The sequence below is a fragment of the Mastomys coucha genome, unplaced genomic scaffold (assembly GCF_008632895.1).
Source record: "Mastomys coucha isolate ucsf_1 unplaced genomic scaffold, UCSF_Mcou_1 pScaffold21, whole genome shotgun sequence".
NCBI classification, from domain to species: Eukaryota; Metazoa; Chordata; class Mammalia; order Rodentia; family Muridae; genus Mastomys; species Mastomys coucha.
Window position 1 is genome coordinate 143,662,656 of NW_022196904.1, and position 23,013 is coordinate 143,685,668.

Below are 23,013 nucleotides of genomic sequence, written 5' to 3' on the forward strand. Positions count from 1 at the left end.
AAGAAGAAGAAGAAGAAGAAGAAGAAGAAGAAGAAGAAGAAGAAGAAGAAGAAGAAGAAGAAAGAGACAGACAAAGAAACAAAGAAACAAAAAAACTGAAGCTAAAAGGAGGAAGCAGGCACCTTGAAGACAGTTAAGAAATGGGGCCAGGGTCACAAGACTTTGAAGCCCTGCAAGTCCCTTTGTCTGTGTGACTTTCATCAGTGGTGCATATCCGTTTCTGTTCTCCAGATTAGGAGTGAGGTATTTATCTTGCTCTGCCAGGTTTGCCCCAGGGAAGAAACCTTGTGTTTTATGGACTATCACACGTTTCTGCTTTATTTTCTTATAACTTGCTGTGCTCTGGAAGCACTTTGTCGATTTATATTATTTATTTTAGCATCCTCCTGGTCCCAGAACAATGGGGACTTCAGGGATCAAAGATTTAACCAATTTGAACACTGTTTCACCAGTACCTATCCCACACCTGGGCATAACCCACATGCAAACATTTGTCAGACAAAAGACAAGCAGGAAGGCACAGGTGGGAGTGAAGGAGTGTGAGCAAACCAATGTTTGCCTAGGGATAAATCAGGTCTGCACCCTAGAACACCTAGGAAAGGCTCCACTGTGTGCATTTATTCATTAGGATTATTATTCACATTTGTTTGAGGGCTGGCAGTCTTCCAAAAACCAGAAAGAAATGCCAGTAAAGACAAAGCCAAGCGAAACCATAAAACTGTTAAAAATGCAAATAACCATTTGACCAAGAAATTCCACTTCCAGGAAATTATTCTTCAGATATGGTCACATGAGTACTATTAGTGTTTAATGATAACATTACCTGTTGGACAAGAATATTACAAACAATCTAAACAGACAGCAAGCTGAGATGTTGAATTAAATATGTACACAGACAGAAGAATAAGGACATTCTTTATTAACATAGAACAAAAAACCCTAAGGTCCATATTGTTATTCAAAAAATTGGGAGTGTGAAACAATGTGCCTAAATGTGGCTCTTTGTGCAAGAATGGGAGGAGAGGATGCAGACTCCACTGAGTGTGTACTAGGAATGCTGGAAGGACACAGAGAAAGAGGAACAATGGAAGTGAAGGTGGGGGAGGGACACAGGCTGGGGACAAAGACAGGAAGGAGGCTTTTCCTAGTACAACATTTTACCCACATTCAATGTTGGAATCATAAATGGCACCATCCAAGAGTGGGCTCACCTGAATGCCAGGGGGGATACTGTAGATAATCCGGATGGTCTTGCAATCCGGATGGCCAGGCAAGGAGTGGGGGATGAGGTGGTACTCCATCTTCCCTGGAGGCTGGGTGCCAGTCTTGACACCATAAATGGTCTTACATGTTGGACACTGTAAACTCCCATCCTGAGGAGGCACGTACAGTACAGCCAGATTAGAAAACCGCTTTGTTCACGGCCATCCTCGACCCTTCCCCCCCAAGCACCAGAGGCAATGATCTCAAGAGAGAAAACTCACCCAAAGAATAACAGACCCGAACCCTCTCTAGCTACTTAAGCCATTTTGGCTTTCTCTAAAATAACAGGAAGAAAATGATATGAGTAGCCCATGTTCCATACTGAGGCACATAGATAGATGAGACACCTCTGTCCTTGAGGGGAAGAGCTGACTAGAGCAGGAAGCCAACACAGGGAATTGTGAGTTAGCCAACACTCACATGGATGGAACACTTGGTAACAGCTGAAGAGCGGCAACTTACCAATTACTAAGCCCCAGACTGACCCATTTTAATTTTAATTTTCTAAAATTAAAGATGTTTAAACCCAACAGCCGAACTGGAAGCCTGAGAAGTGCAGAAGTTTGAAGTGGGAAATCTAAAGTAAAGCTGCCTAGATTTGAGTGTCAGCTCTTCCCTGTAGCCTTGGACTAATTAACCTGTCTCAGTCTCCTTGTAAAACAAGAAATATAATCCTCCTCTTTGACTTGGCTAATGAAAGTTAGGTGAGATACATGGAGAACGTGTTTAGCATGTCATATCTAAATTATATTAGTGTGCTTATGGTATCAGTAGAGAGACTAATAGTTGGGTCCTGTGTTGGAAAAGAACAAAACTGGCTTTAAGAAAATAGTTCTTAAAAACAGTTATAAATTGACTTTACCTGAGAAGGAACTATGAGCCCCTTTAGGGAACAGGAACTGAGGGACATACAAACTTAAGGACTTGCCACCAGTGAGGAATTCACTGGAATTCCAGTGAAGTCTCAAATCTCCCCAGTTTTCCCTACTGGTTTTAGTCAGAATTGTTCCCCAATGCTCATGGATCAAAGGCTTGGCTGCCTGCTGAAGAGCTTTAGTAGAGAGACTGGGTAATGAGGACTGGGACCTCATTGGTAGATTAAGCTAACAGGGTAATGACCTGAAGGCAGCAGTAACTGTCAAGGTTAGAAAGAAAAGGACAAGACAGACGAAGAGATGGAGAGAGAAGGACACAGGCAGTGGCTTAATGATATACCCATGCAGGGCTTGTACTTCCTCCATTCACACCTCACATGCATGCTAGCATGGTTTGCTTCATCATAAGCCCACAGCAAAGAAGTCTGTCAACCACAGACTAACTCCCTGAAGTGAAGAGTCAAAAACAAACAAACAAAAAACAAAACCAAATCAGTCTTTCCTTTTCCTTTCTATTGTTTTCCCATGCATTATCTCAAAGCCACAAAGACTGATGTGAATATGGGTTGCTGACAGAGACAGTAATCTAAAAGCTTGTAGTCTCACAACAGGACCAGGTAAAGTGTCACCAAGTAGGGCAGACAAGAACTCTCAAGAGATCCCAGACAGCAAAAGTAATTCTCAGGTTCACAGAAAAGGGAAGGGGAATAGGGAAGAAAGTGTGCACAGGCAGCAAACGTGTGTGTAGAATGTGATGCTGCTCAGCTAGGGTGGAGGCTCTGGCAGACACAGGGGGTCTTTGGGCAGGAGAGGAGATCCTCTCAAAGCTATTCAGGCATGATTCCATTCATGCTTGGTTCCTTTTAAATAACAGTTCGTATTCATGGTCACTGCTTTCTGTAACCAAGGCCCTACTTTCTGTTCTAGCCTTAATTGGCTTCAAGACCTGGGCCGAGTGAATCCATTCTCTCCCATGCTTTTCTTCAATGTGCTTAAGAGATGAGAAATTCTTCCAGTACTGCTGAAGCAGGGAACAAAGCACAGTGGCTTGGGAAACGTGTTCAGAGCCCTACATATATAAATATGGAGTTATCAGGCAGTCCTGAAGAGAGTCATCCAAAAGGGAATACATGTGCTAAGTCACCTGAAGACCCCCCCCCCAATAAAACCTCTAAAAAGGTGAGGTTCTAATGAAAAATTTCAGCCCTGGGCTCTGAAAGAGTATGGAATCTTTCACCAATGATGAAGGACATCTGAGACACCAAGGAAGATGTCAAGGTTAGCAATTCAACCCTACTGGTTACATAAAGATAAAAGGGGAAAATGAGAGTCATAGCTAAAAGGAGATATCATTTTGAATAATCGCAGTCATAACTCTGAAGTAGCCATTGGTCTGGAAGGATGGTACAGATGGGAAGCAGCTTGTATACAAGTCTGAAAACCAGAAGTAGTGGCATGCACAGCTAGAGAGATGGAGACAGGAAGATCCCTTGTACTTGGTGACCAGCCACCCTAGTCTAATTGGTGAGCAATGAGACACCATTGTCTCAAAAGAGGTAAGTGGTGTTCTAGAGATGACACCAGAGGTTATCCTCCAGCCTTCCCATGCACATGCACTTATACAAACATGAACACACACACACACACACACACACACACACACACACACACAAAGAGTGGGCAGCAGCTACTGCTTCTTATCTATGTTTGACCTGAAAAGTGAAATCCTAAAGAGGTTGAGGGTCATTTAGCTCATAAGCCAAGATTTCCATTCAGGTGTGCCTCCCACCATGCCTCCTCCATTCTTCCCCACTACACAAGACATAAGGAGCAACCCCCAAATCCAGACATGTTCTTGGGCAAGAAGTTCAGAAATGTTTGGTTGCAAAGTGAGCTGGGTCCAGAGACATGAAGTGGTGCTCAAACTAACAGAGATGGAGGGTACAGGTGATTCCAGACACAGTCAAGAATATAAGTCAATGTCTTCAAAAAGCACAGAAAATGAAGAATGAAACTGTCACTTAGGGAGATAGCCAGATATCTGAAACTGCTACTGAGGGGCACCACCTTATGTGAGTTAATGGAGAGAAGCATTGTCTCATTCTCCAACAATGAGTGCTAAGGCAGGGATTATCAAGTAGTTTAACAATGTCATTCCAGGGACAATCAAAAGTGTTTTGACTGTCCAGAGAAGGTGGATTTCAACTTAAACCACTGGCATGAAGAATAAAAGCTATTGGGAGCAATAACAATCATGAATAAACAAATTCTCATCATTATGATGAAAGCCTCCTTCACGGATGGGGACCCAGTTCACTCAGTGGTGGGTCATTTCCCTCAGAACCTTCATGGACAAAGCTCACCTCTGCTAGACCACCCTGTATACCCAAACCAGAAACTAGTGGAAGCTGGGCCCAAAGGGGAAGATGAAGACAGATTTTGCAATGAGGGAGCTAATTGAGCCTGAAAACAGCACACATGCTCATTCCTGCTGCAGGGGCTGAGGGTTAATCTTGATTGTCAACCTGATGGAATTTAGATTTGCCATGGAAACATACCTCTGGGCATGTCTTTGAGGGGCTGTCTAGATTGGGCTGTAGCAACCTAAGTGTGAGTAGCACCATTCTATTGGCTGAAGCCCTGACTAAATAAAAAGGAGAATCTGAGCTGAGAGCACCAGCATCTGTCCCTCTTTGCCCTGTAAGTATGGGTAGACATGACCAGCTACATCACCTTCCCATCACGCCTTCACCATAATAAGCTCTCTTAAATCGTGAACCAAAATAAGTCTTCCTTCTTTAAGTCACTTTTGCAATATTTTGTCATAACAATCAGCAAAGTAGCACATATACCTGGAGGGTCTGTTACGAGTTCCAACAACATGTGGGAGAGCAAGGACACTCGGGAACAAATCATGACTGAACACTGCTCACCCTCATGGCAACACTGACCTTGTTCCCGTTGTTGTACATGGCCACCAGGCAGTAGATGTGATAGATGTGGCCACACCTGGACAGCTTTCCCACCAGGTCAGGCTTGACTGTAGGCTGTGGGCCCTTATAGCCAGAGGGGGCTGTGAGACGCTCCATACAAATGGTACAATCCTGACAAATGAAGAATAGACAGGCATCAACTGTCACTCAGACCAGGGAGGCACCAGAAAAGTAGTTCACCCTCTTCTAGAAATTCCACAAATCAGGGGTACTGTGTTTAAGCGGAGGGGATTCTAAATGTAGTGTTGTCTTGATTTATACAGCAGAGAAATTCCTCAAATAATTCCCAAATATGCATACATGCTAACTTGGACTCATTAACTACATTATAAGGATTTCCAGTGGCTTGTCAACAGATACCATGCCAAGCTCATGTTGCACTTTGTAGAGGAATTGAACTTCACGTGTATTAGAGGGGGCTTAATTTAAATAAATCTATGGCCAATTTCTCAACATCAGCACCACTGATCTTGTGGTAAGGTTGTTCTTGCTATGTGTACAGTTCTGGGCCTTACAGAGTGGTCAGAAGTTTTTATGGTTCCTACCCACTAGATATTAGTAGCACCATCCCTAGTCAGTCACTAGAACCCAGAGGATCCCCACACAAGGCCACATGCTCCTTCACGGACGAATCACTTCAGCTGAGAATCACTGGTCCATATCAAATCCATTCTAATGGGAGTTCACATGACTTGGCATACTGTTTTACTTAAACTTAGACAGGCATGGAAGGTAGCTTAGAATCACTTAGAATTCTGCTAAACGGGGCAAGTTAAACCCTAACCCACAGCTCAAAACCTTAAACCTTGAAGTGAACATCAGCTAAATCTGCTCTGTGCCAGCCAGGACTTAGAAAACAGTACCTGCCACATCCTGCAGAATATGGGGACAGAGGACACGCACTTGGTGATGGAGAAAGTGACCCCCGCCCCATACTCCCTGAACTCACCTCTTCTGGAGGATGCCGGACCTTTTGCAGATACTTCTTTAGCACTTCCTCTGGGGTTTTACCTATGGGGACAGGAGAGTCAGTCACTAGGTCACCAAGGCAGAGGAGATGGGGTCAAGTGACCTTGTCATTCTAGGTGCTTCAGAGAGGAGAGTGAGAGACAAGTTCAAAGAGAAAAGGATCAGGAAGACAGCTGAGTCAGTGAAAGTGCTTGCCTTGCAAGAATGAAGGCCTAGCTTGATGCCTGGAAACCTGTGTAATGAAGTATGCTTGTAATTCCAGAGACGGGGAGTTGAAGTCAGGCAGATATCAAGGGGTTGCTGACAGCCACTCTAGCGTAATTGGTAAGCCCCAAGCAAGTAAGAGACTTTGTCTTTAAACAAAACAACAATAACAACAACAACAACAACAAAACCCAAGGCAGATGGCACCTAAGAAATGATACTTAAGGCTGAACTTTGGTCTTTGTGTGCAGGCATGCATACAAGTACACACAAGCACACTTGCATGCATTTATGCACACATAGGAGAAAAGGAGGTCAAATTGTATTTGCACCAGTTTAAGGAGCATGAGAGCAGAGGTTGTCCCAGATCAGTCAAAGTGCCTTGATGAAGCATGAGATGCTCCTGCCTGTCTTGATCTCTTCCTGCCCACTCTCTGACCAATCTGCCCATTTCAGCAAGTCTGCATTTTAACTGAGATAAACTGAGTTTCTCTTCCTGATAATCAAAGAGCCCAGACTTGCCCATTTGATCCCTTGAGAAAACAGAAATGAAAGCACTTGGCACTGTTCTACAACCACCAGTCAAAGGGGCTACATTTCTTTTTACAACTCGTAAAGCCCTATCTTAAGTTTTGTAACATGGTGTCACAGTCAAATTATTTTTTATGGGAAAGCAGGAAGTTGTGACCCCCAGTTTCAGGACAGTCCTTCCTGGCTTCAGCTAGTTCTGTTGCTGCCAGCAAGCACAGCCTAGCAGTGGGGAAAGGGTAAGGCTCCAGGAAACATGCTAAGAGCCACAGGGAGTGAGGACCTCAGACAGCAAGCTAAACTGAAGGCACAGAGCAAAGAGATCCATGAAATCTTGGGCCATTCCTCTAGCTTTTCCGATCTATTTTCTTACCTATTAAATAGGGAAGATTGGTAGTACCTACAAAATGGGTGCTTTGACCACTAATGAGCTGATGGATTCACAGCCCAGTAGCAGTTTGCCAGAGAGACAGTATATGCTATTAATAGTGCCAGAATGAGGGCAGAAGGGTAAAGCCCTGTCCTGACTTACTGGACTAAGAACAGGCATGTGAGTTCATTGAAGCAGAGAAATTGAAATGGACTAGGAAAGTAGGACAGAGGGTTGAGAAAGTTTAGTGGACAACAGCCAAAAGCCATGAGGCAAGGCCTTCTCTCCCACTGCCCCATTTCTCTCTCTCTCTCTCTCTCTCTCTCTCTCTCTCTCTCTCTCTCTCTCTCTCTCTCTCTCTCTCTCTCTCAAAAGAAAAAAAAACGGGCTTCTATTAATTGAGAGCCCATTGCCGATTGCCAGGTCCTGGGCCAAGTGCTACACACAGCCATTCTGATTCAAACTTCACAGGAAGTTTACAAGATGAAAGCTTAGGAGAGAAGATAATTTCATAACCAACAGCAGCAATGATCAACTCAGAGTTCCTGAGGTCAAGGAAGGTGTCCTGGCCCTTAGGAGTTAGATTATAGATAGGTACACAGTGATTTGTGAAAGAGGATTCATAGAGCCAAAGGTCAGAGGCTCCAGAGGGACGTAAAACAGTGGTTACTTCTCAACTGTCATAGGCTCATCCAGCACACACCTGCTGGTTTCGGGCTTCACAAAGACAGGAAGGCAGAAGTTCCACCCAACTAGCTACTGACAAAGGTCAGACTTGATGCAGTGTTTCTGTTCTGACAAAAAAGTTAAGTTTCCTTTTTAACTTACAACACTTCATATTTCCATGCTTCTACTGTTGTTGCTTTGTATGTTCATGTGTCTACAGGTAGTTATTTCTGACCCACACCCAAACCTCTGTGGTAGACTCATCACAGTCTACTAGTCAGACCTGCTTAGCAGATGTGGAACTGACAGCCCAGGGGGCTAAGCCATGACTCTGACCTTGGTGCAGGTAGAGCCAGGGCTGGAGGCCCAATTTTTCACTCCAGGTATCTAATCAGAAGAAGAGGCCTGTACCTTTCTTGGCCTGTTTTTTGGTGGTCTTGCGGCTTGTGTTAGAGACCCCTGGGATGGACTTTATCTCACTCTTGCTGACAGGAGGTGGGTGGAGGACCAGCTTTGGTGGGCGAGTGAGGCACACAGGCAATCCTGCTGCACTCATGAGGATCCCGGTGATTCCTGGAAGGGGCAGGGCAGGGGTGAGGAAGGGCAGAAGAATGTCTTCCCAAGATTCCCCACACACCCCCTCCCACTCACCCACTCCCCTCTCCAGCTGACGGTACTCATAATTCGTGCATTTTCTATGCACACATATGTAGTCGCATGCTGGGTAAACCTACCAGAAGGCAGGTTTTTTGTAAGTTGCTCATCAGAAGCCAACCACCTCACTTAAAACAAATTATTAATTAAGTGTGCTTTTGTTCTAATCCCCCATTCTCTTATCTCCCTCTCCTTTTAGGAAGTCTCTGTTCCACATTCATGTTTTTGTCTTGTGACCCACTAATTTTGTCCAGGGACTTCTATGGGACCATGGGTGTGAAACTACCCATTAGCACAGCATAGCTGAAGGCAATGACTCTCCCCTCTCTCAGAATCTACCAGTAGGCACTAGTTCAACAGGGATGTACAGGATGCTCTAAGGCCCTCCCCAGTCCATGCCTGACCAATGACAAGCCATTCTTATGTAGTCCCAGTGTAGGGAGCCACAGCTAATGTAAGATCATGACTAAACTATCTATGTTATACTGAGAAGGTAGAACTGACAGCCCTTCTCCTTTTCTTCCACATCTTATGTTCCTCTCACCCTCCCTCTTCTGGAACATTCCTGAACCTTAGAGGGGTGGCCACCTTGTTTTGTGTGTCAAGGTATCCTGGACCTGGGCCTCACCAGGAGACTGGTAGTCAGCAAACTCCAGGAACCTGCCTATCTCTGCCTCTCAGGCAATGGGATTATATGCATGACATCACCTGGGATAGCATGTTTGTCCTCATGCTTACCAGTCAAACACTTTATTAGATGAGCTATCTCTCAAGACCCCTCGCACAATCAGCTTTTAGCATCATCCACTGAGTTTTCCTGTTAAGCTCCTAAGATTTCATTTTCTTCAGTTAGCTTCCAAATTCTCTCCTCTTTATAAATATGTGTTCACTAGCTCGTCCACGATTCTGAGTTTTCAGTCTAAGTCAGTCAAACCCAGGTTAGTTAGCTCTTACCTGCCAAAGCAGGATTGACAGGGCTGGACCCATTCAAGTTTTTCACAGGCACAGTGGGAACCCTGTGGAAGGAACGGACAGATGCATTATGGCTCTGACAAACAGAACAGAATGAACTAGCATTTAAATCTACCAAAGTTCGGTGGGTTCTTAACATGTCAGTGGGAGGTGAGAGGTTCAAACTGAACTCAGATCAATGTGCCCTCTGCTCAGAACCTGAGAATGCAGACCTGGTCCAGGATGCCCACACTCAAAGCAAGGAGTTCCCAGCTCTGCCCTGTCTGTCCATTCCTTCTCAACCTTCTTAGCCTTCTGCCAGCATCTTCCCATCACTGTTTTACCCTTGTTCTTGCTGGTCCTCAACCTTGCTAGTCACATGCCTGCCTACACACCCTTAGAAAATGTAGTTTTCTCTACCTAAGATGCTCTTCCAGGACGCTGTTCTTCTATTCCCACTTACACACCCTTAGTATTGGCTAAAACACAGATCTCTAGCCAGGAGCAGAGTTATATCCCTATTCCCAAATCCTTGCACCACAGGAATCCATATCTCCCCACCCCCACATTCCTCAGAGAGCAGAGATGTTGCAATCTTTGGTCCAGCATTTGGAAATCACGGCCTGAACAGCTGTCACTTCTCCTTGTCCCAGAAACTTATAAACACAAACCGAGTCTCCTCCCCTCACTGACCTCCCCAGCTCTGGAGAGGAGCCCACACAGCTGCCTGGGAAAGGCCAGGCCGCCCATGGTGAAGGCACTGAAGGTGAAAATACAAGACACACAGCCACGGGGCTTGTGCCATTACCCTCTGCCACCCAGGCTTCCTCAGCTGGCTTGGTGAAGCCAGTAGGCCTAGCGATAGATGCCGCTGGGTGTCAGGAAGCCTGAGAATCCAGCTGGGGTAGGGCTGTGCCCAGAAGTCAGTAGGAAAAAAGCAATATGTATTTATTTGCCTATGTGAGAAGAACTCATTGAGCCCTACTTTGGGACAATCACACTTAATGCTGGAGGTGCAGCTGTGAGCATGACATCCCATGGCTCTTCCTCTACGGGCTATGATTCACAGGGCTCATATCTGGCTGGGGGCAATCCTAACTGTTCAACAACAGATAAACCCACTCAGTCCTCCCCGCAATCTACGTAAGAAGTGTTGCAGTCAGTCTCACTGCGTAAGTAACAAAATTGGGGCACATAGAGGTTATGTCAACTAGACGAAGACTGCATCCAGACTCCAACACACAATATCTGGCTCGAGTCCTTTCACTGAGCCTCCCATTGCCCCGTGCTGTTATGAACAAAGGCACCATCAGGACAGAAGAGAGGCCTAATAGCCAGGTCTCTCTATTGCACAGGGGTCCGATAACATGAAGACAGAAACAGTGAGGCTCATAAAACCATGTGATGTTACGTATCTGGCCAAACCTAAGGCTATTTTCCCCCTAACCGCCGCCGGAATGAAGCAAGACCGGATGTGGGGAGGGGAAAGCTGACTTTAAAATAAAAGTCACTAGACCAAGGAAAGGGGAACAGACTTGATTCCTGGTTCTGTAAACAACCAAGCACTGCAAATAACAGGAAGTCAGCCAACTGCTTGGGCCTCGGTGATCTGGGGTTAGAATGTGTCGCCTCGGCACCTTCCCATTTACACTATTTGAGAGAAAGCAAAGTCGGAAGCCCGGGATACCTTGCAGGACAGATTCACCTACCTGAAGAGGCTAGAGGAGCCTGCCTCCTGTGGTATGTCCGCTGGCCACCACTAGGGGACAGCATGTGCCGCACAGCCCCACACCTGCCTCCTTTCACCATCTCCAGGGCCCCCACCTCAGCTGATAAAAAACAGAGATCTGAGTGACAAAGGCCACCTTTGTTTCCACAAACCGGACTGGCAGGTTTCCACACGCTCTCTGGTCAACCAGGAAGTTCTCCAATCCTCAGAGCAGCCCGGGTATTGTGGCGCGAGCCTGTGTGGGGGTGCGTGGGGGTCGAGAGGTGTGGAGGGGTGTCTAGGGAGAGATCAGGGAAGCCTGTTTGTGGAACCCCTGAACAATCAGGAAGACTTTGGGATCAACCTGTGGTGCCAACCTTCCTCTGAGTGTCAGGAAGCGGGGAGTCTGGTCCCTGGTCTGTGGGCAGCAGTGGGGCTCAGTGGAGAGCAGGGCTGTGTGCTTTTACCAAACACCAACAGCAAACATGGAGAAGAAATGGAAAGTGAGTGCCTGCATCTGTACCCAGGCTGCCTTGCTTTTTGGCAGCTCTGGCCATCTCCTCTGTATTCTGTGATCACATCTGCCTGCCTTTACCCCAGCCTTAAACAAGGCCCAATAAATGTCTGCTCCCTTGGGGTTCCTGTGAGGCTATAGGATCTGGGTCAAGTAGTTGGTAAACAGCTGAGCCTTGTGCAAATTTGGGCAACTGTTTACACTTTTATTTTCCAATTGTCGAAGGACTTGGTTTCTGCTACTTCCTGCTTAATAATCCAGTTTTCTCACATTCTTTAGCACAGGGTATTAGGTATAAAGGGCAGAGCTGAAAGTCTAGCCGTACTAGCGACTGAGAGCAGGCAGCACCTGCCTGCCCTTCCCCCATGGCTCCTGGTTAAAAGGAAACCCCCAGAAAACCTGTCCTCTGCCCTTGGGCCTCTGCACTCTGAGCCCAAGCCCCGCCTTCTGTGAAGCAGCAATCCAATAGCAAGCTTCCTTCTCACATCTTCCAGGCAACTGAGCCAAAGCCCTGGGACCTAGTCACGTACTGGCCAATCAGAAGACAGCCCTTCCCCCATCCTCTCTGGCTGTTACCAGTTACGGAGGATCCAAGTTTTTATTTCCATTGATAAAGTAAAACTGAGAGGAGCTGACGCAGTAAAGGGAAGGGGGCCTGAATGGGGAGGGGGATATCCGTGCAGACCCCATGTGGGGAAGGCTAGTGTTTTCTGAGTTATTCACCAACCCAGGAAGCCCCATGAAGGACAATGGCTTTGTCTCTAAGGCAACCAGCAACCATGTCTAGCTAGAGGTACTGAAGCCTGGACTCTGAGGGGAGAGGGGTGACTGCTGCCCTGCACCGACCTTCCCACCCCTTTTAAGAACCTCCTGCTTGTGTCTGAATAATTCGTTGTGTCTTTTGTCCTCTGCCAATACTTTGTCTTCATCCCGCATTGCCTGCCATCCCCGATCTTCCTTTTTTTTTCCCTTTCCTGTGGGAAAGTTGCTTGAAGAGGTCATGGGCAGAGGGGATGGGGACCAGGGCTGTGTAATGACAGAAGGTTGATGGCAATGCCAGACAAAGAGGATAACACACGCTCATTAGTGGCCTAGAAAAGCTGCAAGGGATGATGGCAGTGGGATGCAGGAGGTGGAGAAAGGTGAGAAGAAAGGGCTGGAAGACAGAGAGAGGTGGGAGGGGCCCCTTTCAGAAAACTGCAAAAGCAACTCATTTCTATAGCCCTTTTGAAATTGTGCTGCCTGGACTGCGCTCACTTCTCCAGCTTGGCAGGGGAACAAAGAAAAGAAATGAAGCCTGTTGAGTTCCTCACACTCATTGTAGTTTAAGGTGATCTCGGGGTATCTGTCCCTATGATGGCATGGGGTCACTGGGGCATTTGTCAAGGGGACAGATATGAGGTATATGTTGGATTAGCTCAGCTTACCCTTCAGTTCAGTAACAACACAAAGATATAGTCATTAGATACATCATCATCATCATCATCATCATCATCATCATAGGCAGCTAATACCCATTGGGCTCTTGCAGTCTCTGTACTGAAGGCTTCGTTTAACCCATGTGACAGCCCTAGAACTGAAGTACTATTATAATGTTACTCAACAGCTAAGAACGCTAAAGACATAGGAAACAAAACTTATTCCAAGTGGCACAGCAAGGAACTGAGTTCAAGCTCAACAGTCAGGGGATCCCCTATGTACGCAGAGTCTCCTCCTCTGTTCTTGCAGTCACCCTGGAACTCTGCTAGGGGACCCAGGACTCTGCTGCAAGCCAGTGTAGAGAAGCAGAGTAACAGCGGAATCCAGGTGCCTCTTCCCCTCTGTCCTACACTTTCCCCCATGGAGGAAGTCATGACCATCCCATGCCTCTGACTAGCATTATAAGCTGCCTTCACCTTTACTGAGGCTTTAGCCAAAACAACGACTCCACAACCTGAGTTGGGTGACCCTCTAAGGGAAGATCTCTCTCTTAAGCAAGGTGCCGTGCTTAAAATACATCAGCAAAAGAAATGGACTGACATGGGCAATCCCAACTGGGGCTTATCAAGGAGTGAACCCTCTCCAAAGAGGGTTTCACAATGATTCCATGAGCAGGTTGTGGAAACTTGGAATTATCATTTGACATTCAAGGACGTTGACCCTTGCAAAGATCCTAGGGCTCACACAAATGAGAGAGCACCTCACTAGGAAGAGCGCCTGCTCCGGCCCAGTCCTCCTCTGTTCAACTGTGCATCTTCTGTCACTTCCTGTCCCTATGCTAAGACTCTGTTTGGAGATGCAGCTGACTGTCTATGCTATTGCCTTAGGGCAGCCCGGATTTTCAGTCTAGGGACTCATTCCAGCTCTAAAGCCTTTTCAATCATCCGGGACACAGCAGCAGGGCCAGGCCTCTGGAGATAAAGGGAAGGCTGCTGGGTATGATGGGAAGACGAGGAGACAGCATGTCAGGTGAAGGCTACTGAAGGCCGTGCAGAGAGCTGGGCAGTCCTGTTTGGTGGATGAGGGAGACGGAGAACATAAGAAGCACAAATGGCACCTCCAACAGCACCAGCATGTCATGAGAATGCTAAGATAGGCCATGAAGGAAGCAATCCTTGCTTGGCACCTACTGTATGCCTGTGCTGAGGTAAAGGGGGAGGGGGGTTACATGGCTAGACTCATACAATATATTTAATTTTCTTTACCTGTGAAAAGGGACGTCTCCAGAGTCATTATAAAGATTATAAATGAGAAGATAAAAGTGTCAAACCAGAACACAGTGATCTGAACTAATTTTGCCTAAGACTTTCTACCACAATCAGCTGTACCCCTCACTGGGACTGAAACATGGGTATGCCCCATGTTTCACTAATGATGAAATCAGAGCTCCACGGGTAGATCTGGCTTCAGACCACAAGGCAAATAGGAAGCAAGACCCCAGGTAGATCCAGACCTATTGGATCCCTAATAAGAAAGACCTCCTTGTCCACACCAGGCTGACTTCTACCTGCCAGGGGCAGCTCAGCATAAGCAGACTAGATGTGCCTGTCTTGTAAGTCTCACTTGGTATCTGACCCAGAACTGAGTCATATGCTATCACTGAAGTGGGTAAGTATAGAAACACCTACCCCGAGGCAATCAGCACCCGGGACTGGGCAATGGCCAGTCGCTGCAGATTGGACCGATTCAAAGTGGCCAGTGCCACCCTTCCAGTCTTCCTGTTGCTTCCTTGTGGGCTAGCGGGGGAGCCTACAGTCGCCCCAGCTGGTGTATTAGACACTTGTCTCCGGATCACCTGCGATGGGGCAGTCTTCCCTGGACCCCGGATAGTGCCAGTGGTGTCTAGTGGCTTTGCCCCAGGGCCAGGTGGCTGGGGCGGCTTGCCTACTCCATGGGGGGGCATGTTCTTTCGTGCGGCTGGAGGCTGAAGAGGCCCAGTGCCCCCATGGACCACAGCAGCCTTGACACTCATCACCAAAACACACTGTGGACAGGAGCAAGGTGGTGCAGGGGAGGATGTGGCCGGCCCAGGACTGACTGGCCAGGACTGAGCCTTTGGCATAGTGCCCGTGACCATCGGGTAGATGAGGTCTAGTCGTCGTCGGATGCGGCGTTGGCGCTGGGTCTGCCTGTTGATCTGGCCCATGGTGCTGAAGTCTATTATGTAGCTGAAGCCAATGGAAGTGAGGTCGATCCACGGGTGCTGCTTTTCATAGGCATGCTGGATGGTGATGCCAACTTCCATGTCATAGGGCGTCCAGGAACCATTGTCATTCTCCCATTCCCACACCACACCCTTCCCAGGGGCTGAGGATGGGTCATAGTAGTTTCGGCGAACTGGACGAAGGGTCCCTGTCAAAGTCAGACAGAGGAGGGGTTAGAGCCTGTGTTGAATCCCACTGATTTGTATTAGATTCACAGGTAAACATAACAGGAGTCCTACTGGGTGGCAGGTCCTATGCTGCCTAGTAGTGTGTCAGTTTTGAATAACTTCATTCAGAGAAGTGTGCAATCCAGGGTAGAAGTAGATGAAACCACACGGAGGGCAGGGCAAGCATTGCCAAACAACAGAATGTACCTCCAAGCTTGGGGTTCAGGTGCATTGATTTTCAGACAAATCAATTCACTTTCCAGCTATACAGAATACCTCAGCCAATAGTTGTTGGTTCCCCTCTGGGAGCTTTTGCAAACAAACAAACAAACAAACAAATAAAACCACTAAAGGCTATTCATCTACACGATCAATGAATATGAATTCGCACATGTCAGGATTTCTCATGAATGACCGATAACTCTCACTTGGGAGAAAAATACCCTCATACATAGAATTTCTCATAGGCCATCTCTGTTCCTATAAATATGCTTGCACCCAGGGCTATGGAAGAAAACAACACAGAGCTTTGGAAGCCTAGAAGAAAGGGGACAAGTTTGTTTCCATCTAGAAGGCCAGAGACTGTGGCAATGAAGCTCACCATGGTTCTTTCAGAACACATTAAAGAGAAGGAAGAACTGTGTTGGTGATTGGCTCCTTGGGTAAAGAAACTTAATTCTAAGCCAGATGGCCTCGATTTGGTCTCCAGGAGCCACATGGTGGAAGGAGACAACCGATTCCCATAGGTTTCCCTCTAACCTCTACACACATGCCATGGCACAACCCACCCGGCCCCTGTCCTGCCAAGACAAATAAATGTTTAAAAAAAAATAAAAGCAAAAATGTGGTATTGCGAAATAGGACATCTTCTTGAGAAAACTTTCACCCATTTCCCAGATTTAAGTCTTTTATCAGCAAGAATAACATTCTCAATGGTCACGAGAACCATTTAATAATTATCTAAGATTTTCTTCCAAGAAGCTCAATCCTTCTAAAGATAACATCCTCTTCATTTGATGGTCTCTCTGCAGGTTTGGAAGAGCCAGGGTGATTACAAGTTAATAGGACAGCACAGATGACCCAGCGGGACAGCAAGAGAACTGGCCTACAGGGTCAGACTCTCTGCCTCTTTTTTCCCCTCCCTTCCCTAATCCCAAATTCTGTCTCCAATCGAGACTCATTTCACAGCATCAACATCAAGGCCCAAGACTGAAGAGGGCTCTGAGATGCAGGGGGTGGAGGGGTGTCCCTGTATCTGTCAACTTAGGCTTCATCTGAGAAAGTGGTGGGAAAAGGCTCCCCTCTCCTGGCCTCTGACCCAACCCCTCCTCCAAACCAGAGGGAGACACCATGACTGGGACAGAATCCCATTCAAGGGGGAAAGAAAGGAACAATGGTTATTCAGGCCTTTGCCAGGGTCATAACCCACTCCCCACCCGATCTCCAAGCCCCTTAATGACCCAAAACATCAACATTCAGAGAAGCAGAACAATCCTCTATTCAGTGCCAGGACCTCTGCTGGGGGGCCCTTGGGTATCAGGATGGGAGGGGGGCTGTTCCTGGGTTAGCCTTCATTTCCTTCCTTAGCAGCAGGTCAGCTTTCTGGGAAACAAAGCACAGGGTCCATGAAGATCTTCCACCTCTTCCTGCTGTGGGAGGAAGTCTCCCTTCCTCAACTCTTAGGTTTCTACATAGCTCCTTCAACAGGTGGACTTGAAAACTAAATGAAGAAGTAAGAATAAAACTACAAATAGGAACCTGTCACACAGCAAGTGCTCAACCAAATGGATGGTGATTATTATCATAGTTCATCCTGGGATGTTATAGGGAAAGTGTAGTTTAGAGGACTGTGTGTGTGTGTGTGTGTGTGTGTGTATGTATGTGTAAGGGGGGGAGTAGGAGAATATAAAATCACCCTGCCCTTATTTGCCCTTCTTTAGACACTTAGCCATGCACAGGTACCCGATCTATTCAGCTTCCATGGTAATCTTATAAAGCATCTCTTACAGATAAGAAAATCAAGTTCAGAGAATTTAATGACACTTTGTAACATTGTTTCTAGAGAACACAGGCAACGCACTTGACTAGACCTTACAAGTGCATTTTTGATTGCTTGATTGGGTTTTAGACAATACAGTTATCAATCCTGGAAGAGTCGAGACCAATGCCTGGCTCCATACACAGGCTCCTAGTTTATCTCCTTCTATCCTCTGTATTTCCCACTACTTCTGACAAATGGAGACCTAATTCTCTTGCATTCCATGGCAGTTCTCCCACTCTTCATCACAACCTCCCGCTTACACTCCCTTGCCACACCCATGTCCTAAAACTTTCTTCTCTTTTACTTCTTGTGCCTCTGTTCAACTGTTCTTGAAATGTTCTACTTGGAACCCCACCCCTCAGGAAGTTGGAGGTGCAGAACTTGATGGATTGTTTTTATATGGTTAAGTTTACTCTTGTGGGTGCTGAGTTGGGGCAGGGATAGAGCCGCGTAGCCCTTTGTAGTCCTCTCTCCAGTGCTGTGTCTGGCAGTTATAAAAGCACCATAAACTGTGCCACGATTGACTGAACACTCTGGCTACTATCACATTTACTCATTGATCGCCTATTGTTCAGTGTCCCATTAGTTGCTATGGAGAATGCAAAACTCAAGCATTCCTCAAGCCGAGTGCAGTCTCGAAAGGAGTTAGGAGACAAATGTGTAAGTGGCTGTTGATGATGCTAAAGGAGCCAAAGTATGTCAAGGACATGCAAGGTGGTGGGAGAAATAACTAGGCCCCTTCTCTTTTAAACCTACAATATTTTCTTAGGGTAGGACAACAATCCCCTTCTTCACCGCAGCTCCTTCTCCCCACATGGTCTGCACAAATTTTTTGCACACTGGTCTTCTCTAGTCTCCTTCTTGTTGCTGCTATTCTTTTTTGCCCCTGAGACTCTTCATGATGCTAGGTCCTTCCTCAGAATCACTCAGCAATTACTTTGTTTACTCTTTCAAGTTAAATAAAGCTCATTTCACCAAAAGGAAATTTTTGTGACCAAGCGAAAATTCTACTTTTTAACAGCACTGACTTCGATATGAAGTTTACTCTTTTATCTATGTGGCTAGTTAGATGGAGACCTGCCTCCCTCCCTAGAGCTTCAATCTGGTGACAGTAGGCCCAAAACTATTTATCCTAGATCTGCCCCAAAGGCTTGCCTTGCCCTGGGGGCTCAATAAATAGTGATCAATAGCAGAAGTAATGATGGCTTACAGAACTTTCAAAGAAATAGATGACAAATGGTGTAAGTCTTGAAAGATAAAGAGAATTTCAGTAGTCAAATGGTAAGAAAGGGCATTCCTTCAAGGGGGAACCATGTGACTAGGTGGAGTAGAGAAAACCTCAGTATACTTGAAACACCTGAGGCACAAAGAAGCAAGTGTGAGCCAGGACATTTATAGTCTAGAACTTCAAGCTATGATTGACTTTGTTTTCAGGTAGTGAAGAGCTAGTGAAGTGTTTTAACTATAAGTGACAAGACCAGATCTGTTCTCCGGATCAGTTCAGAGTGAGTGGATACCCGTTGGACAAAGCAAAAAGAGAGCTGGGAGGCTCCACAGAGAAGACTGGGAAGGACCTGAGCTTGGACAGTTGGGCACTCTGCAAACGAGGTTTCAAGGCTATTTGTTCATAATCCCCAAGATCCAGCAGTGACCTCAAGACCCAACAGCCTTGGCCTGGGAATCCAACTGCCTTCATGCACATTAAAATTCCAAATGATGGCTACACATCTCACATCCCAGGACATGTTAGCCATTCAGGATCTGGGTAAGAGAATGAGTCAAAGAATCCCAAGGCTGACCATGAGAAAACAGCAAAATGGTGGCAAAAGAGGAATGTGAAGATGAGCTAATTTTTAGAGACAGCGTTGCTGAATTAAGTTCAATCCTACAGGGTAGTCATTGAGAATACACAACCTCAAAACCCCAAATTTGAGATTTGAAAGGAGATGAGATCTCACTTTCTGGAGCAGTGGTTCTCAGCCTTGCTAATGCTGTGACCCTTTAAAACAGTTACTCACGTTGTGGTGGCTCCAAACCATAAAATTACTTTTGTTGCTACTTCACAACTGTAATTTTGCTGTTATGAATTGTAATGTAAACATCTGATATGCAGGGCATGTGATATTCGACCCCTCAGGGGAGTGCTACCCAGAGATTAAGAACCATTGCTCTAGAGACTGCTCTATTTGGAATATCCTCACCCTGGGCTATTCTAAAATCAGGACCATGAACTAGAAGGTTTAAAGTAGTTCCATCTTGTCCTGTGGTGTGGTGACCCAGGGAGAAAGTCTCTAATATGGTAGAAATACAGGGTACTCACAGACTAAGAGTAAGGGAGAAAAGGAAAAGGTGATTTCTCCTAGATGCCCAGACACAAGCATCCAAAAGCATCCAAGAGATTTTGTGACTTGGGAAACAGAAGACAGTGCTCCAGGCATGGGCTGAGGTCTCTAAGACATGTAAACCACACCAGTGTTTTTTATAGAATCCACTGTCCAAGCCCTAAGCTTCTCTTACTAGCACCGCCTCAGCGTAGAATGTTCCATAAGGGCCACATCTTGGATGTTCTATTGCTGCTATGTTCCACATGCCTGCAATTGGACAGGGAATCAGTGGACAATGTTTACAAATGCAGGGAGGGGACAAGGGACGTGTCATTAGACTCTTAGCTCTGCCATGGACTAAGTAACTTGAACTCATGAGCAATTTAAGCTCTTCCAACTTGTTCCGTTTTCTTTAAAATGGGAATAATAGTCTTCATGTACCCCTTAAACAAGACACCTCCACAACTTGCTTGGCATATCATAGACATGTCTCCTCTATACTGCAGCATCCACATGTTCATCCAAATGTCTACCTCCTCCGTTCCTGTGCCCACACTAGGTAGGAAGCAATAAAAGAGATTTTGTCAAACTTCGCAAAGCCACTCACTCAACTGGACCATTCTCATTGCATTAATGATAAAAGATATAGGCTAGTACTAAACACTTAGAGCTGGAAAGACTTCACTCTTGCATCAACCTACTTTGTTTTCATTAGCAGCATTGTTGGTGCAGGGGACCCCCTGCACCAGTAGATGCCTATGCTAGAAGAACACAGTCTTTGAAGGCTTCTCTTCAGTCTACAAAGGAAAAGACCTGAGCAGCTAGAGAAGGGCCTCACTACAAAAGAAAAGAGAGGACCTTGGATGGAGAGGACTCTACCAAGGCTTACAGAAATGGCCAAGACTGGTTCCTACCCACCTCTCTTCTTACTTTCTAAATATTCTCCAGCCCAGACTCCTAGTGAAAACTAGCCTAGAATGTAAATCAGCTCCCATCTGCAAGAGTCTGGGGAAGAAGAACGAACCCAGGGCAAACAGAAGCAGGCACATGGGTGTCTGCAACCTCCCAGCCATCTCCCTGGAGACAGTCTGGATGCGGCCAAGAGCTCTGAGGAATGGAGAGACCTAAGGCTTACTAGGTATCCAAGCATACAGTTCTGAAAGGAGAAAACTCTCATGTCAAATGCCTATAAAACAAGACAACCAAAGAGAGAGTGGTTGCTGCTAGGCAGGGAACTTTGAGCTTGTCTGTATCTATAGGGATTTTTCCGGTTCCCAGCTTTAAAGTATGGCGTGGGGACAATGCGTAATTTAATTAAATACTGCCAGGGCTTGGCTGAGGTTGCCTGGGAGTTGGGTGGCTTGAAGTCCCTGCCGTGGCATAATCTTATATCAATGGTCTATACTCAGAGGAACTGAGTTCTTGTGTCATCGAAGAAGGGAGTACAAGGGGGTCTGAGCTGACATGAAAGAATTCTAATCTGCAATGCATAAGCTCTCTGGCAGGCATGGCCTTTCTAGGAATTTAACCCCATGCCTTCAGCACCCCAGCCCTAGCACTTGCCATAGGGAAAGTCGGTATCTAGGAAAGTGATATTGATGCAGGAAAGAAGGGATGAAACCAAAACAGTATGGATGTGAAACACACAAACATAATCTTTAAGAGGGTTCAGGCTAGAGGAGGTGGTGTACATCCGTAATCCTAGCACTAGAGAGGCTGAGACAAGTAGCTGGCCAGTTTGCGGGCAGCCAAGATTAATACCTAGACCATATTTTTTGGAAGGGGTGCAGATGCAGAAGAAACAGCCCAGTGGCAGAGTAGCTGCTTAGGATCATGGCTATTTATCAGCTTCAGACATAAAACCAAAGCAGCTCCACCACCAAGTGACCTGCTATAACCACTAGGCAATAGGTAACTGACCCCCAAGAAGAGCCAGCAGCCAGACCCTGGGACAGAGAGTCTGTCACACATCCTATGTTCTCCAGAACTTCACTTCCGTCAAGAGCAACACTTACATCATGGATGCTCTTAGGTCTATCTAGTTTCATCTTAGAGAACCCCATTAAGTCACAGATTAAGCCTCCAACTTCCTAATGATGGGGCAGAGGATGGGATCCAGTCCATTACTAGCATAGCTCTACATATGCTGCACGGGTTTAGTCTGAAATAGAAGAGCTAAACTTGCTGTTTTATTTTGAGCAGGCTTGGAACTCTGTCAGGTGATCTGTTGATCCCACCTCCAGGGCTCAGCTGCTCCCTCCACACACACACACACACACACACACACACACACACACACACACACCCCACACCCTCTATCAGGCCTCACTTCCAGATCCTCCACCAAATGCACAATGGCATCTTCTTCTTTCTCTGAGGCTACACTGAATCCTCTCTCCCCATCTCCCAACATTCCTATTTATTTTCTCTTCCTCTCTTGTCTCTCTGCTCCTCTTCCCCCCTTTTTCTATCAAAGTTTGAGCAAGACAACCAGATGTTAAACTTCTGGAACTTTTTTCCCCCTCCAGAAAGTGTTCCTCCATTGGCCACGGTTATACAGTTCTTGGCAGAGGTTGTTCAGAGTTATGACTATGGATCACAAGAGGGAGGAACTGCACTGCTTTCCCATGACAATCCCAATTAGCACACAGGATGTGAGGGCTTTCCTAGGAGGCTAGAGGACCTGTCCAGCAGCTGTTCCCTGAGTCACAGGGCTCTCCCCCTCTTCTCCCTCCCACCACACCTGCTCCAGGCTCTGCCATTACACTCTTGGGACAGGCCAGTCAGACTTCCAGAAATGACCCCCCAATTGAAGAGATTACTGTCTGGAGACAGAAACTTGTCCCAAGTCATCAGTTAAGCCTGGACAAACTAGACCCAAAGAAGAGAGCAACCCTTCTTTTCTTCTCTCTCCTGTGGCTCCCAGCTCCCTTCCTGGCTAGGATCTAAAAGAGCTGCACAGCTGGGCGATTTGTTGCAGACTTGGTGGCAACTTGATTTTTATGGAAAGATAAGAGTTTAGTGCCTTGGGAGGCCAGAGTGGTGGCCCTTGTGTGCTATTTTAAGAAAAAATCCTGAAGACAGTTTCTTCTTAGCCTTCCTC

At 46.4% G+C, this 23,013-nt stretch overlaps 1 protein-coding gene across 2 annotated transcripts in view; it reads right to left on the bottom strand.

The window, feature by feature from the left end:
• Nucleotides 1-23,013, bottom strand: part of Dtx4 (deltex E3 ubiquitin ligase 4) — a 35,800-nt gene that overhangs the window by 10,616 nt on the left and 2,171 nt on the right. For both annotated transcript variants that reach the window (XM_031389800.1, XM_031389798.1), the window contains exons 2-7: nt 14,803-15,526; nt 9,477-9,538; nt 8,280-8,441; nt 6,081-6,142; nt 5,090-5,242; nt 1,212-1,373 (exon numbers count right to left, since the gene is read on the bottom strand). In XM_031389800.1, the coding sequence (XP_031245660.1) occupies nt 1,212-1,373; nt 5,090-5,242; nt 6,081-6,142; nt 8,280-8,441; nt 9,477-9,538; nt 14,803-15,419 (1,218 nt within the window). In that variant the 5' untranslated portion in view covers nt 15,420-15,526. The remainder of the gene's footprint in view (nt 1-1,211; nt 1,374-5,089; nt 5,243-6,080; nt 6,143-8,279; nt 8,442-9,476; nt 9,539-14,802; nt 15,527-23,013) is intronic.